The sequence below is a fragment of the Giraffa tippelskirchi genome, chromosome 6 (assembly GCF_054371585.1).
Source record: "Giraffa tippelskirchi isolate mGirTip1 chromosome 6, T2T-mGirTip1v1.2.pri, whole genome shotgun sequence".
Lineage (NCBI taxonomy): Eukaryota > Metazoa > Chordata > Mammalia > Artiodactyla > Giraffidae > Giraffa > Giraffa tippelskirchi.
Window position 1 is genome coordinate 75,613,007 of NC_137280.1, and position 13,850 is coordinate 75,626,856.

Here is a 13,850-nt window from a genome sequence, read left to right on the forward strand (position 1 = left end):
CTTCACCCTTCCCCTCCTCCCTCCTACCCAAAACTCCTTATGGTAGCCCTATGGTCAAGCTGCCAGGACAACCTGAAATACACAGCTGAGTCAGGTCATATTCTGTGTTTACATTTTATTTTCCTCAGAGTTAACAATTACCTTATTTTGTTGTTACTATTGTTTCAGATGGCCAGGGTAGGCCAAGGGGCTTAGCTTACAGGATTTAGCTCTGGGGAACGACAGGATCTGGCATGGCCATTTGGGGAGGGCCCCAGGGTTCTGCACCGAGGCATGGCAGGGACAGTGGGGAGATGGTTACGATGGACAAGGCTGGAACTTTATCGGAATCTGATGAAGATTTGCTATGACTACTGTTTATGCTCTGGTGTTCCTACCCCTGCTCTTCGGTGAGGTGAGCCCCACATGAAATCTGAGTGCGTTCCAGAGCTGCCATAACTAGAGAAATTATGAAGGGCCTGGGGTAACCCTGCAGGGAGAGCAGGTTATGGAGGGAGAGTCCGGTTCTGGAGGCAGGCTGGTCCCGGGAGGCAAGTCAGTTCTAGATGTAGGTGGTGAAAGTAAAATGATTTTGGAAGCAGGTTGCCAAGAGGGGTTCTGGAGTGTGGGCTTCAGAGGCGGGTTCCCGAGGAGGGTTCTGGAAGTGTGACAATGGACGGCACCGCACTGGGGCCACCAGGCCGGGGCATGGGTCCCCGAGCGGAGATGGGAAAGTGGACCTTAAGCGTTGCACGGGCGCTCGTGCCAGGAAAACCGTTAACAAGCCATCGCGGCTGTTTTCGGACTAGCCCTGCGGAGGTCCCTGCCGCTGGGCCCTGCGCTGCGCCTGGTTTTTCCCTTTTCCGCCGGCCGGCGGTTGCCAGGGGCGACCGCATTCCCCGGGGGCTCCGCGGGCGCGAGTGGGCAGGGCCTGGCTTCGGGGAACCACCTCGCTCAAGCTCTGGTTGGCCGGTGCTTCTGTCCGTCGGAGTCGCCGCAACCGCCGATTGGGCAGCGGGAAGTTTCGCACGCTCGGCCGCCTGCGCCCCGCCCCCCCGCCGGCGGGGCTGCCACCCCCAGGAGAGGGCAGTACGGGGTCCCGCGCACCGCCGGCGACGGCTTCCAGGCGGGCTCGGCCCGAGCAGCAGGCGGCGATGGTCCCAGAGGACAGATCGGACTGCCCGGGAGCTGGCAAGGAGAGCGCCCGGCTGCAAGCGGCCGGCACCGTCCGCAAGGTAGGAGTGCCCGGCGGGCGGGGGGCGCCGGGAGGTGGGCTCCTAGACCCGGCCTCTCCTGTTGCCCGCTGCCGCCGGCGGGCGCTGGGCTACGGGATCGGCGCTGGTTTCTCCCGTCCGAGGGCGCCGCTGGACTCCGGGGCTAAACCTCGCGTATCGCACGCCCGTCAGAGGCAAGGCGGGCTTAATGCTGGGGAACTGGAGCCCCGTGCGGAGCCAGAGCCCGGCCGCTGGGCTCCTGTCTAGTGCGTTTGGGGACCCCTCCTGCGTCGACCGAAACAGGTCCGAGCGCAAGTCCAGCTCGTGGTTTTCTCCAACACTGCAGGACCCCCTTCTCTGGCAGGTGCTGGGCTCTGGTCAGCGACAGCCCGTGGCCCTCGTGTTTGTTTCTGGCATCTGTCATTCCTCCTTTCCTAGCTGTTCCCTCTCTCTCCTAGGGCTGTTCAGCTTTGCCCTGGCCACCCAGCTCTGTGTTTGATGGAACTTTTAGCAACAGGTGACTGATGCCTCCCGGATACAGGAAATGGCTGGAGGATTTCCCAGCAGGGTGGTTTGTCCCTCCTCACTTCCCCTTACCTCTGCCCCCTCCTGAAGTCCCTGACCCCGCAGGGGGCTGTGGACTGTGGACCATTTCCAGGAGGACTGAGGAAGCTGTAGAGGGAGGAGGATGGAGACATTTGAGTCTGTGTCTGGGGAGGAGGCATGCTCTGGCCGCCTCACCTTGCAGCCTGGGAGCCCGGTCATTCCCTGGGAGTCACTGAGAGGCTGCCCAGTGTTTATGCCAGGCCTTGGGCATCCACATACACAAGAGTTTTCAGTCCAGTACCACCAAGCATGGCTGCACCTGCACCAGGGAGGGTGTGAGGCCTGGCCTCGCCAACCATCTTGCAGTCTGTTACCAGATCTGCGCTGGCCTAGTCACCTGCACACTTGGCCAGTTCTGACCACTGCTCCTGCCATTTCCTCCTGGGCTTCTGGGGGACCCATTAGACCAGTGCTGCCAAGGCTGCAGCAGGGAGGGCGTGGGAGAGGCTCGCTGGTCTTCTCCATCAGGTGGGGGTTCTCCCACGCAAGCGTGAGCTGGCAGAACCCTGGGGGTGACCGTGGCTCTCTCCCACCCAGCCACTGCAAGTTGGGCCGCAGTTGCACTTCCCATCAAGTCACGCAGCCAGCCTGTGTCCTGGAGGGAGCGTTGGGGGTCACAAGGCCATGAGGGGTGCTGACTGCAGGCCTCAGAGGAGACGATGGTCTCCTGCCTTCAAGCATATCTCTCCAGGAGCACTTAACATCAGACACCCGATGATCTGTGTTGACAGGGCACCCCCACAGGGCTGGCAGCCTCTCCCCAGTACATGGAGTGCCCCTAGCCAGGCAGACAGCCATGCTGCTCACTCAGAACCTTAGGCTGGGGCTGTGCAGTTGGACCTTCAGAGGGAGAGGAGTAGAGCCTCGGCTGTGGCCTGCCCCCCTCTCCAGATTCTCAGGCCTCCTGGAAGGGAGACTGCCCATGTCCTCTGCTCATTCCCTTTGCACCAAGTGGGTGTGGGAGGTACCATGGGGAAGAGGTGAAAGCCAGTGGGAAGACAGACACTCAACCAGCAGAGCAGAGAGAGGAGAGCCTTGTTTTGTCTTCTTCCTGCCTGCTGCCACCTTGACACCAGCCCCCTTTCCATCTACAGATTGAGGACCTGCCCAGAGTCCCCCAGCAGGCAGTCATCCAAGGTGGTTGCTCTCTCTCTCCCATTGTTCAGTAAGGACAAGTCCCCTCTCCCCAGTTACCTCAGGACCACTTGGAAGTCCCAGAAGAATGCTTCCTCCTGCAGGAAGTCTTCCCTGATTGATCTCTCCTGAGAATACTGGAATGTGGAGGAGACATTGGGCCATAATCCAAGGTGGCCATGTGCCATGAGCCTTGTCTGTGCAAGAGAGTAAGGCCTCCTTTAGGGTGCCTCCTGCCTGGGGCTGGGATAAGCTAGAGCCCCCAGAAGGTGGGGACTGCTCTGTGTGTGACAGTGGAGACATACTTCCTCAGATTTGTGCAAGACAGCAGCCACTGCAGGGAGACTGCATTAGCCCTGCATGTCTGTGCCTTCAGCGTGGGGTCCTGGGAGGCACTGTGTCCTCTTCCCTGTTCCATTCTGGGGCCAAGAGACCACCTGAGCCTGAGGACATGGTCCAAGGAAGTACATTCCGAGAAGTTCTTCCCAACTCTCAGGCTGGTGACTGACCAGGCCAGAAGGTCCCTAAATGGCTGTAGCTGCACCAGTCCCCCTGGGGCCCTGAAAGCCCCTCCCCTCACAGAGGAAACCTCTCACCCTCTGAACCTGTCGCAGGGCTCCCTGCCTGGGGCCCGGGATGTGGGCAGACTGGCGGGATTGCCCGTGTACAGGGCAGAACCCTCACTGAGGCACCTCAGATGGGGCTGTCAGAAGGCCTGGCCCGCTGCCTGTGAGTGGAGTGACCCTTGGGGCCTGTGGTTTGGGCATTTGCCACAAGTAAGCAGCCAACTGGGACGGAGCCCGGCCACAGTGAGCGTGGCCCAGAGGAAACCCAGCATGCTGCAGGCAGGCTGCTGTCCATCAGTGCCCTGGCAGGAGCTGGCTGGGCATCCCCTCCACCTAAAGGTGCACGCTCTGGCGTTTGTGTGGGGGCAACGGGTCACGGGGGTGACAGAAGGAATTCAGAAGTGCAGGAGGATGCGGGGAGCAATTGGCCATCTCCCGGCAGGGCTTCAGCTGGGCTGCTGAGCCCCAGGGCGGCACCCGCCGGGCCCAGCCTCTTCCCAGGGCAGTCCAGCCCTGTCCCCACCTGCCACGTCCTTGCTGGCCTGGCCCCCGTGACCTGTGGCCTCTCCGCAGGGGTGTGACCTCCCGGCAGATTTGCTGCATGGCCGCCTGCAGAGCCGCAGGGCCCAGATCCACCAGCAGATCGACAAGGAGCTGAAGATGCGGACGGGTGCCGAGAACCTGTACAGGTGGGCGCTGGCTGCCCTGGACACCTGCCCCCGGCTGGACCCCCAGGAAAGCAAGGCCGTGTTCCCGGAGGCCCACGTGAGGCAGGCTCACCCTGGGGCAGGGCAGTGACCCGGCGGGTGCCTGGTCTTTTGGCCCACGTGTGAGAACATGACCAGGCCTCCTGTTCAGGCTCCCGAGAGGCAGGGCTGGACTTTGCACTAGGGTCTGGGGCAGCCATACTGCCCAGCTGGGATGCTCACAGATGACTCAGGCCCCCACTTTGGTGGCCCTCACTGGCAGGGTCAGCTCAGCACCAGCTGGGTTCCATGCTAGGCTGGAGAGGATGTCCCCACCAGGATGAGCAGAGCAGCTGCACTTTTTAGGCTGAGCTGCGGCAAGTGACAGGCGTCCCGAGGTTGAGGACCTGAGAATGAGTCCTTCAGACAGGAATTCATTTCCACCTTAGAGCCTGTGTGCTCAGACCTTCACGCCCACCTGTTCTCCAGCTGCTGGTCCGAGACCGGGGGAGGGGGCCCTGCCTGCCCGAGCCACCACCAGTGAGTGCAAAGCCAGCTGCAGGCTGGGGCTCCGCCAGGCCCTCCCTTTCCTTAGCAGCCCTGCCTCCCTGTCCTCCCGTGCCTTCCTGGGCACCTGCCAGTCCCTCTGGCAGGCACAGAGGGAGTCCAACCCCATCTCTCCAGGGAAGTTACTTCCAGTCTCCAGAGGATGGGCGTGAGCCATGTCCTGGGGGAGTGAGAGATGGTGGGAGGACTTACGCCCTGGAAGTTCTGGGTCCGAGCACATGTACTTGGGCCAGAGTCATGACATACATGTACAGACAGGAAACTGCGTGACCCACAGGGAGCCTCAGAGAGGAGGGGGTCATCCAGTGGGCCTGGACACCACTGCTGCCCCCCAGGGTGGCTGGGCCCCTTGTCACGTCACTGTGGAATGGGCTCCAGAGTTTGGGCTGCGATGAAGCCCTGGGGTGTGGGTCCCCTGGCAGCACTAGGGCTTCACCTCAGCCTGACCTCCTCTAGAGCCACCAGCAACGCCCGCGTCAGGGAGTCTGTGGCCCTGGAACTGAGTGACGTCAACTCCAGCCTGCAGCTGCTGAAGGAGGAGCTGGCGGGGCTCGACAGCAGCGGGGACACCAGCCAGCCCGAGAGGTGCGTGTGTGAGTGTGTGCAAGGATGGGTACTGGCCCCAAAGGCGTGTGTGCATGGAAGTGTGTGTGGGGACACAGACTGGCCCTGGAGGTGTGTGTACGTGCAAGCATGTGCAAGGACACGGACTGGCCCCAGAGGCACATGTACATTCGAGTGTGTGTGGGGACACAGACTGGCCCCAGAGGTGCGTGTACGTATGAGCGTAAGGGAGAACACCACCACGCCTGTGTGCGCAGGGCTGGCATCCAGGCAGGACCTAAGGGACGTGGCATGGTGTACTAGAATTGGAGGGAGGTGCGTCCCGTGTAGCAGGAGCAATAGTGGGTGACTCCAGGGCCACTGAGGACAGTGGAGTCCAGCCCTAGAGTCTGGACTTGGTGCTTCTGATTCTAGTGAGGGTGTCACTGCCCCTATGATCCCCCTGGGGCTGAAGGAGACCAAGCCTCTGGACTGGGCCCCACCCCTGAAGGTGAGTGCCGGCCTGGGCTCTGGGCTCTCAGGGGCTTCCTGGTCAGCGGTCTCACTGAGGTGAGGATTCAGAGGGAAGAAGGGTCTGACCTGGAGCCACCTGGCCTCCATAGGCCGGAGGGGAGTTTTATCGGGTGGGCTTTGCAGAAGAATGCACCCTGGGACGGATGTCAACAAAACTGGAGGTCCCAGGACGGCTGCAGCTCTGCAACTCCTGCTCTGAGGGTTCTGCTGGCTGGGGGCTGCCCCCTCTAGTCAGAGCCTGTGTTGAGAAAACCCACAGGCTCACGGGGATCTTGTGGGGGCTCCCAAGCCCCTGCGGCCAGGCCAGCGGGAAGGTGCCTCAGCTCTTGGCCTCGGGTGTCTGCTGGCAGGTGGCATGTGCTCATGAGAGTTAATAAGGGTAAGGGGTTCCAATAGAGACATCCCCGAGTCCCTGGGCCCTGCATCTGTGGTAGGCGTCCCCTCACTATGAGGCTTCACCCATGTCGGGCTGGGAGGCTCCAGGGAAGTCCCGCGCCTGCACCCCCACCCCCCGCCTCAGGAGCTGATCTGCAGGCACTTTGGGGAGGATGGAGCTTCCTACGAGGCTGAGATCAGGGAGCTGGAGGACCTGCGGCAGGTGGGTGTTGGCCCCCAAGCCCCCAGGTGAGAAGATTGCTGGCCTTTGGGAATGGCTGCTCTGTGCCCATGCCCACCCCAGGGACCCTGCCCAGCCTCCCACCCCAGTGCCCTGCAGTCCCCTGGAGTAGCACACGTGGTCCCCTGCAACCCCGGGGAGGGCAGGTGTGACCATGTTCACCCCAGACCCTGGGGCGCCCCCTGGAGCTGTGACATCCTGGGGGCTGCCATGTGTGCCCTGGGTTGGGCAGGGGCGGTAGGACCCAGCTGACTTCCATCTGGCAGGCCATGCGGACCCCCAGCCAGAGCAAGGCTGGCCTGGAGCTGCTCACGGCCTACTACAACCAGCTCTGCTTCCTGGAGGCACGCTTTGTCACCCCTGCCCAGAGCCTCGGGCTGCTCTTCCACTGGTAGGGGCTGGGGTGGGCAGGAGCCCCAGGGCTGCTCCTGAGACCCCCAGCTTCTTGTGGGAACTCTTCCCAGCCTGACCCAACCCTGCAGGTACGACTCACTGACCGGGCTCCCAGCCCAGCAGCGGGCCCTGGCCTTCGAGAAGGGCAGTGTGCTGTTCAACATCGGCGCCCTGCACACCCAGATCGGGGCTCGCCAGGACCGCTCCTGCCCTGAGGGCATCAGCCGCGCCGTGGAGGCCTTTCAGAGGGCTGCTGGTGAGGCCGCCAGACCCTGGCCCCACAGCTATGCCTGTGCGGTCCTTACTTCCAGGCTCGCGGGCCAGAGTCAGGGTAGAGGGGACAGGCGTGGTGGCCCCCTAGCCGGAGGGGCTCAGCACACACAGGCCCTCGGTGGGAGGCCGAGGGGCTTGGGGGTGAGGGCTGGGCAGCCCTGCTGAGCCCCCTGAGCCCCCTCTCCCCCGCAGGAGCCTTCAGCCTCCTGAGGGAGAACTTCTCCCACGCGCCCAGCCCGGACATGAGCCCCGCCTCGCTCTCCATGCTGGAGCAGCTCATGAGCGCCCAGGCCCAGGAGTGTGTCTTCGAGGGCCTCTTGCTGCAGGCCCCTGGGGCCGCCCAGGACTGCCTGGCCCAGCTGCGCCTGGCCCAGGAGGCGGCCCAGGTGAGGGCGGGGAGCCCCTGGCCCGGGGACCGGCCAGGCTGTGGCTCTCGAGTGCCCAATGAGCTGAGGGGCGGGGCTGGGAGGGGCGGCTGCTGCGTTTCTCGAAGCCAGCTATCCTTGTCGGCTCCGGGGGGCTGTTCAGGGTCCTGGGGCCCTGGGTCCCCACGTCTGGGGCGATTCCAATCAGGGCAGTGACTGGGGGACCCGACCCCTGAGCTTGGCTCGGTGTGGGGCAGGGCCGCTGGGAGTTTGGTGGAGGCGGGGCCCCAGGGTGGGCAGAGTCAGGGGCCCAGGCCGCCGGGCTCGTGGCAGCCCCCTCTGTCCCCCTGTGCGCCAGCAGGTGGCAGCCGAGTACCGGCTGGTGCATCGGACCATGGCCCAGCCGCCCGTCTGGGACTACGTGCCCTTCCCCTGGACCACCCTGGTACACGTGAAGGCCAAGCACTTCCGTGCCCTGGCCCACTACCACGCAGCCCTGGGCCTGTGTGACGGCGCCCGTGAGTGCCCCGCCCCGTGTGCCCACGTGCCGTGCTGCCAGAGGCCCATGCTCACCGCCCTCTCTGACCTCCAGCGGTGGCCGAGTCGGAGCTCCCCGTCCTCGAGCAGGTATTCCTGGCCTCGGATGAGGCCCAGGGCCCGGCACTGCCCCTGGAGCGCGAGGAGCGCAGCAAGCTAGGTGAGCCCCTGGGCCCCTGCTGGCGTGAGCACCCCACTGCAGCCATCACTCCCCATGGGGCCCCAGCAGTGCGGGCGGCCTCCTGGGCAGGGCAGGCACCTGTGGGAAGCAGCTCTTCCCGGGCGGACCAAGGATGAACCCGGAAGCCCTGACCTGCCCTCCTCTGGCAGCATGTGGGTTGGGGGCCTGGAGGGGCCCAGGCAGCATAAGACAGCTCGGTCCCCGCAGGCAAGGCCCACCTGAGGCGGGCCCTCCTGGGGCAGGAGGCAGCGCTGCAGCTGCACACCGTGTGCCAGGCCCTGCGCCAGGAGGACCTGCTGCAGGCCGTTCTGGCCCGGGCACTGCGGCGCTCTCTGGCCAAGTACTCGGAGCTCGACCTGGAGGATGACTTCCACGAGGCCACCGAGGCCCCTGATGTCCAGCGTGAGCAGTGGGCCCGGGGGTGGGTGTGTCTTGGCCCAGCGCGGGCGGCGGGCAAAGGCCCCTGCGATCAAGCTCCGTGTGCCACATGGAGGGCCCTTGGAGGAGGAGCCGGGCCGCGTTGGCAGCCCCCTGGTCCTCCGTGCCTGTCCCGTCCCCCCAGGGACGTCAGGCGCCAGAACCACCAGGGCTCCTCCTGCTGGTGATGCCCTGAGGGGCCAGAGTGCAAGGCTGCAGCTCGGGCCACCACTCTGGGACCCTGAGCCTTGGACTCAGTCCTGCCTCCTTTCACCTTCATCCTTTCAGCTAAGACGCAGCAGAGGCCAGAGGGCAGGACACCCAGCTTCTCCCGGGTGAAGGTGGCTGATATCTTCCACCGGCTGGTGAGCACCCTCCCAGGCCTCCCTCTCCTCAGCGCTCTCCTGGTGCTCAGGCAGGTCCTCGAGGGGGGCCGCACCCTGCCCAGCCCCCTGCAGACCCCACCGGTCTCTGTCACCGAGTGGAGAGATGGGGGCAAGGGTGTCCAGGCCGGGCGCTCCTCCAAGTGCAGCAGCCGAGCCCAGCCTCTAACCTCTGACCCCCCCCAGGGGCCCCTGTCCGTGTTCTCAGCCAAGAACTACTGGCGGCTGGTGGGGCCCATCCACCTGTCTCGAGGAGAGAGAGGCTTCGGCTTCACGCTGCGGGGAGACTCACCCGTTCTCATTGCTGCCATCGTTCCAGGGGGCCGGGCTGCGGTAAGGCCCTCTCACTGAGAGGTGGGGAAGGTGGGACCACCCAGAGGCGGAGGGGTGCCACGGAACTCTCCCCATCTACTGCAGGAGGCTGGCCTGAAGGAGGGTGACTACATCGTGTCCGTGAACGGGCAACCGTGCAGGTGGTGGAAGCACGCAGAGGTGGTGGCCCAGCTGAAGGGCGTGGGCGACAAGGGCGTGAGCCTGCAGGTGGTCACGCTGCTGCCCGCTGCCGAGCTGCCCGTCTCGGTGAGCCCCAGGGCCCCGGGAGGGGATCCCTAACTCCTTGTCCCGCCCCGGCCCTGGCCTTTTGCCAGGCCCCAAATACCCACAGATGCTACAAGGGTACTGGGACGGTCCTCCACGAGGCCCAGCCCACCCCTCAGCTGCTCCGGGCAAACTCATGGGGTCCCCGCTCCATGAGCATCCTCACATGCACCCCCCACCACTTCGTCCCCTGGCACTCACCAGCTGGCCACAAGCAGGCCAGGCCAGGGGAGCTGACCCACGTCCATTCCTGAACACAGGGAGACCGCCGGCCAGCCCTTGAGGGGCTCCTGAGGAGCCAGAAGGAGTGTGGCCAGGAGACACCAGTGCCCTCACGAGCCAGCCCAAGGCCCAGGCCCCTCCTCGGCTGGAACTGCAAGGCCAACAGGGGCAAGACTGGAAGGAGGCTGTCCCCTGCCCCACAGCCCTGAGCTGCTCGCCGCCCTTACCTTCTGGGTTGCCCAGGGTGGTGGTGAGGGGCCGGCTCCCCCCACACATGGGCCCCAGCACAGGTTCCAGCTGGCTGGGAGCGAGGACCCCATGCAGGCCTTCCTGATCCAGGACCCAGGAGCTTCAAGCCAGTCTGCTGCCCCACCCAGTACCCAGAGCTGCCCATTAAAGACAATGTCTGATGAGACGTGTCTGAGCCCAGTGTTGGGGGCCAGGTGCAGCACCTGCACAAGAAGTGTCACAGTCACTCTGGGCACTGAGTCCCATGTGCCAGGAGCCTGTCTCTGAGCTGCCCTGTCTTCCTGTGCCCCGACTGCCCACTTGAGGGCAGCTCCCCGGGTGGAGGTGTCCACAGGCTCCTCTCGGACCAGAAGGAGCTGTCACGGGAGAAGGGGGCAGGCTAGGGGGATGTGTGGCAGCGGGCCCTGCAGTTCAGATGCCTGCTGCCCCTGTGCTGGGCTCCTGAGGCCCCTGGCTGAGCTCTCCTGTCCCCTTCCTTCCAGCATGCCACCCCCTGTCCACACCCTCCCTCAGGACCACAGCCCCAAGCCCAGCTTCTGTCTGGCCCGCAGTGACCCCTGCCGGCACCCCTCCCACTGGTCTACCTGGCGCCCCACAGGCTCGAGAAGGACCAGCTCCCCTCCTGCCCTGGCCCTCCCACCACAAGCAGCCCAGATGTCCACACGGCCTCCCATCCAAGTGGTGTCCAACTACTGCATGCCTTCTGCTGTCCCTCTGTGCAAAGAGCGGGACTCCCTCCCTGCTTCCGTACCTCCTGTCCCCTCTCCTGACCCCTTGTGCATCGAGGGCCTCAGACCCAAGCCTGGCACCTGCAGTCCAGTCCTTTACGGAGCTGCCTGCCTTGTTGCAGGCCAGGCCAGGCCCCCATGTCCCCTCTGGCCAAGCTCCACCCCCGCCCTGCCTTGTCTCCACCCCCATCCCATCTGGCCCCACCCCGTCCCTTCAGGCTCCGCTCCCCCTGACCCTGCCCTGCAGTCGAGCCTGGGCATCCGAGGCCACTGCTCCAGCCCGCGGGGTGTCTATGGGGCCGTCTCAGCCGCCTTGTTCCCAGGCCCAGCACAGAGGGATACCCCCAGCCCACCCTAGCCCCCTTGAAATTCTCCCCAGCCCCTTTGGCACCAAACTGGGATTATCGGACCGTGACCCTTCAGGGACCCCCTTCCAGCCACGCATACTGGGGACGGCCCCAGAGACCACGGCGGCCACTCTGCCCCAGGCCCTGCGGTGGTGTGGCTCAGGGGCTGGCCCCAAAGGAAGGGGTGGGAGGTGAGAGAGGCTGCCGTCTGCAGTCCTTGCCCGGTTAGGGTTGGGGGGTCCCGTGGCCACCAGGGGGCAGCCACGGCCCGCTCACGAGGCTGCAGGAGACGGGGGTCTCTGGGCCATGCAGGGTTAGGGAGGGGTGGGCAGCAGACTCTGGGGAGAAGGAAGCCCCCCTGCAGACCAAAGTCCAGCCCCCTCTCCACACGTCAGGTCTGCCTCCTCCGTGGGGTCCCCAAGCTGGAGCAGCCCTTAGGGACCTGGCCCCTACTCTCTCCCACCATCAGCATTACTGGGGCTGGGGAGTGAGTGGGGGGCATTGGCGGGGGTGAGTGTGTGAGGGTGGGTGAGTGGGTGTGATGAGGGTGCGCAGTGTTCGGAGTGGGAGGGAAGGGCTCCCCCCAACTGCCCGAGCCGGGGGACAGGACATCCAGGTGCGTCCCTCCTCGACCACCTGCCCCTCCTGGGAGAATGCCCCTCTCAGCAGAACCAGCCAAGGTCACCTCAGCTTGTATTAATTTGATTAATAAAACTGTGCATCAAGGAAGCCATTACACGCTAATCAGGGACGACAGGACTGGCAGGTCCTGTCCAGAACTCAGCAGCGTCCCTGCTTCCAGCAGCCGACCTGGACCCAGGAGGGGCTGGGGCTGGGAGGGAGCTGCCACCTGCTTCTGCCCCCAGGCTGCTGGGAGGGCCAGTCCCAAGGCCCACAGCCTCCCAGCCTTGCCAGGTGGCCTGGCTTCAGGTCCTCAGGCAAGCCAGGGCCTTTGCTCCCCTGGGTCAGGGGTGGCTGGGCTTCGAGCTCTCCATGAAGCAAGGAAGTCTATTTCCAGATAGGAAAGTAGGCATTGAGCGAGAGGCACAAACCAGATGATGCCCCCAAGGAAGGTGGGGGCTCCGCCCATGCCCTTCCAGCCCCCCGTGTCCACCCACACCTCAGCACCTCGGGGTGGCCCGGCCCATCTGGTCTCCCTGGCACCTCCCTGGTGTCCCCAGATGGCTGAACTGGCAGCTCGTGGACTCCTGGGCTGTCTCCAGGAGGCCTCGGGGATGAGGTCATGGACACGACTCTGGGCCTGGCAAAACCCCCAGTGGTCAGCTGTGGGCCGACCCCCATCCTGAGGGCAATACTGCACCCCCATGGGGCCAGGACTCAGAACAAGAGGCTAGCCTGGCACCCAAGGGTGAGCATCGCCATGCGCCTGCCTCTCGGAGAGCAGCCTGGGGTCATATCAATGCCTGGCCTGGCCCAGGAGAGAAGCCCGTGGCCAAGGGGCTTCTCTGAGTGTGCTGGGGGCTGTCCAGGCTGGGAGACAGGCTGTGCCCCGAGAGCCCGACCTCGACCCTGATGGGCTGGCTCGTGGGGTCCATACACGAGCGGCTGTGCGTGGAGGAGGCGTGTGCCTGCCTGACCGTCCACTCTGCTCTGACGCTTCCAGGGGCGCTGTCTCTTCCCATCCACCTGCTCCCACCAGCCTCATTCTGCGCTCAGCCTGTGCTCTCTGCCACCTCGATTCTGGGCTGGGACGCACTCAGCCTTCCTCAGACGCAGCCACGTCTCAGGGCCCGGTGTTAGCCCCCCACTCTCTGGTCCAGCCACATCACAGTTGCTGCTGTGCCCCAGATGGGCTGTGGGCCACGGATGGGCACCACGCCAGCTCCACGCCAGTGGCAGCAGGACACTGCCTTGTCCCCGTGCCCAGCACAGAGAGGGCCCACGGAGGACATGGAGAGCTGGGAGGGGGGCTGGGCAGTGAGCACACAGATGTCCCCAGTGTGTGCTGTGCCCGCAACTGGGCCCCCTCCTCGGCCTAGCCCAGCAGGGACGTCTCACTTTCCAGAGCAGTCTTCCCCTGGGTGGGGAGGTCGAGGTGAGCGTGTGCTGTGATCATTTTGCTTTACAAACAGAAAACTGCCGAGAGGGGAAAAGGCAAACTCCGTTTTGCTTGGGTCAGCAGTGAGCCAGTGCAGATTAATGTGCAGAGAGGCAGGCGGATGGGAGCCCCAAGGCGCAGGCAGCAGCGAGGGAGGGGGAGGGGGCAGGGATCACAGGGGGCGCCAGGAGGGGGACCGGACATCAGGGCCGCTGGCTTGGGGCCCCTCCTGGCTTCCCTCTCCCCGCCCAAGTTCACTCTCCCATGGGCTCCACCCTCAGTTTCCATCTGGCCCTGATCCCCCAAGAGGCAGGATTGACCCCGGGAGCCTCCAAAACAGGGCCTGGATCAACGCCACACACCAGCCAGAACCCCACTAACCATGGCCACGTGGGGGTTCACACCCTTCACCCCGCTGGACACTAGCCCCTGGGCTGAGCTCACAGGAGCCTGCACTTGGGGATCCAGGGCCAGTCTGAGAGGTGCTGAGTGTCACCCTAGCTCACAAACGCAATCACCAGCGGGGAAGGCAGGATGGTCCAGCGTCCTGGGGATCCAGAAGTGGGGTGTGGGCAGCGCGAAGGGGGGGAAGTAGCACTTCCGCCCCTGATCTCATGGTGGGGCTGAGCCTCCAAGGCCCTGCGGAAGAGGCTG

General features: G+C 64.6%; 1 protein-coding gene across 10 annotated transcripts; it reads left to right on the forward strand.

Annotated features, from left to right (window-relative positions):
• The first annotated feature begins 860 nt into the window (after positions 1 to 860).
• On the forward strand, positions 861 to 10,226 carry RHPN1 (rhophilin Rho GTPase binding protein 1). Of its 10 annotated transcripts, none has more exons than XM_081496713.1 (17): positions 1,014 to 1,214; positions 1,652 to 1,710; positions 2,894 to 2,964; positions 4,073 to 4,188; positions 5,209 to 5,337; positions 5,731 to 5,806; positions 6,350 to 6,427; positions 6,712 to 6,836; positions 6,928 to 7,094; positions 7,304 to 7,497; positions 7,838 to 7,994; positions 8,069 to 8,173; positions 8,402 to 8,596; positions 8,900 to 8,976; positions 9,181 to 9,327; positions 9,412 to 9,573; positions 9,852 to 10,226. In XM_081496713.1, exons 4-17 carry the CDS (start codon positions 4,160 to 4,162, stop codon positions 10,020 to 10,022), a joined length of 1,812 nt encoding a protein of 603 aa, XP_081352839.1. In that variant the 5' UTR covers positions 1,014 to 1,214; positions 1,652 to 1,710; positions 2,894 to 2,964; positions 4,073 to 4,159; the 3' UTR covers positions 10,023 to 10,226. The 10 variants fall into 10 exon arrangements, with proteins under 10 accessions (XP_081352835.1, XP_081352834.1, XP_081352837.1 ...); XM_081496707.1 differs by having other exon boundaries at positions 1,039 to 1,214; positions 2,894 to 2,936; XM_081496706.1 differs by having other exon boundaries at positions 1,049 to 1,214; positions 2,894 to 2,936; positions 7,835 to 7,994.
• Positions 10,227 to 13,850: the final 3,624 nt, after the last annotated feature.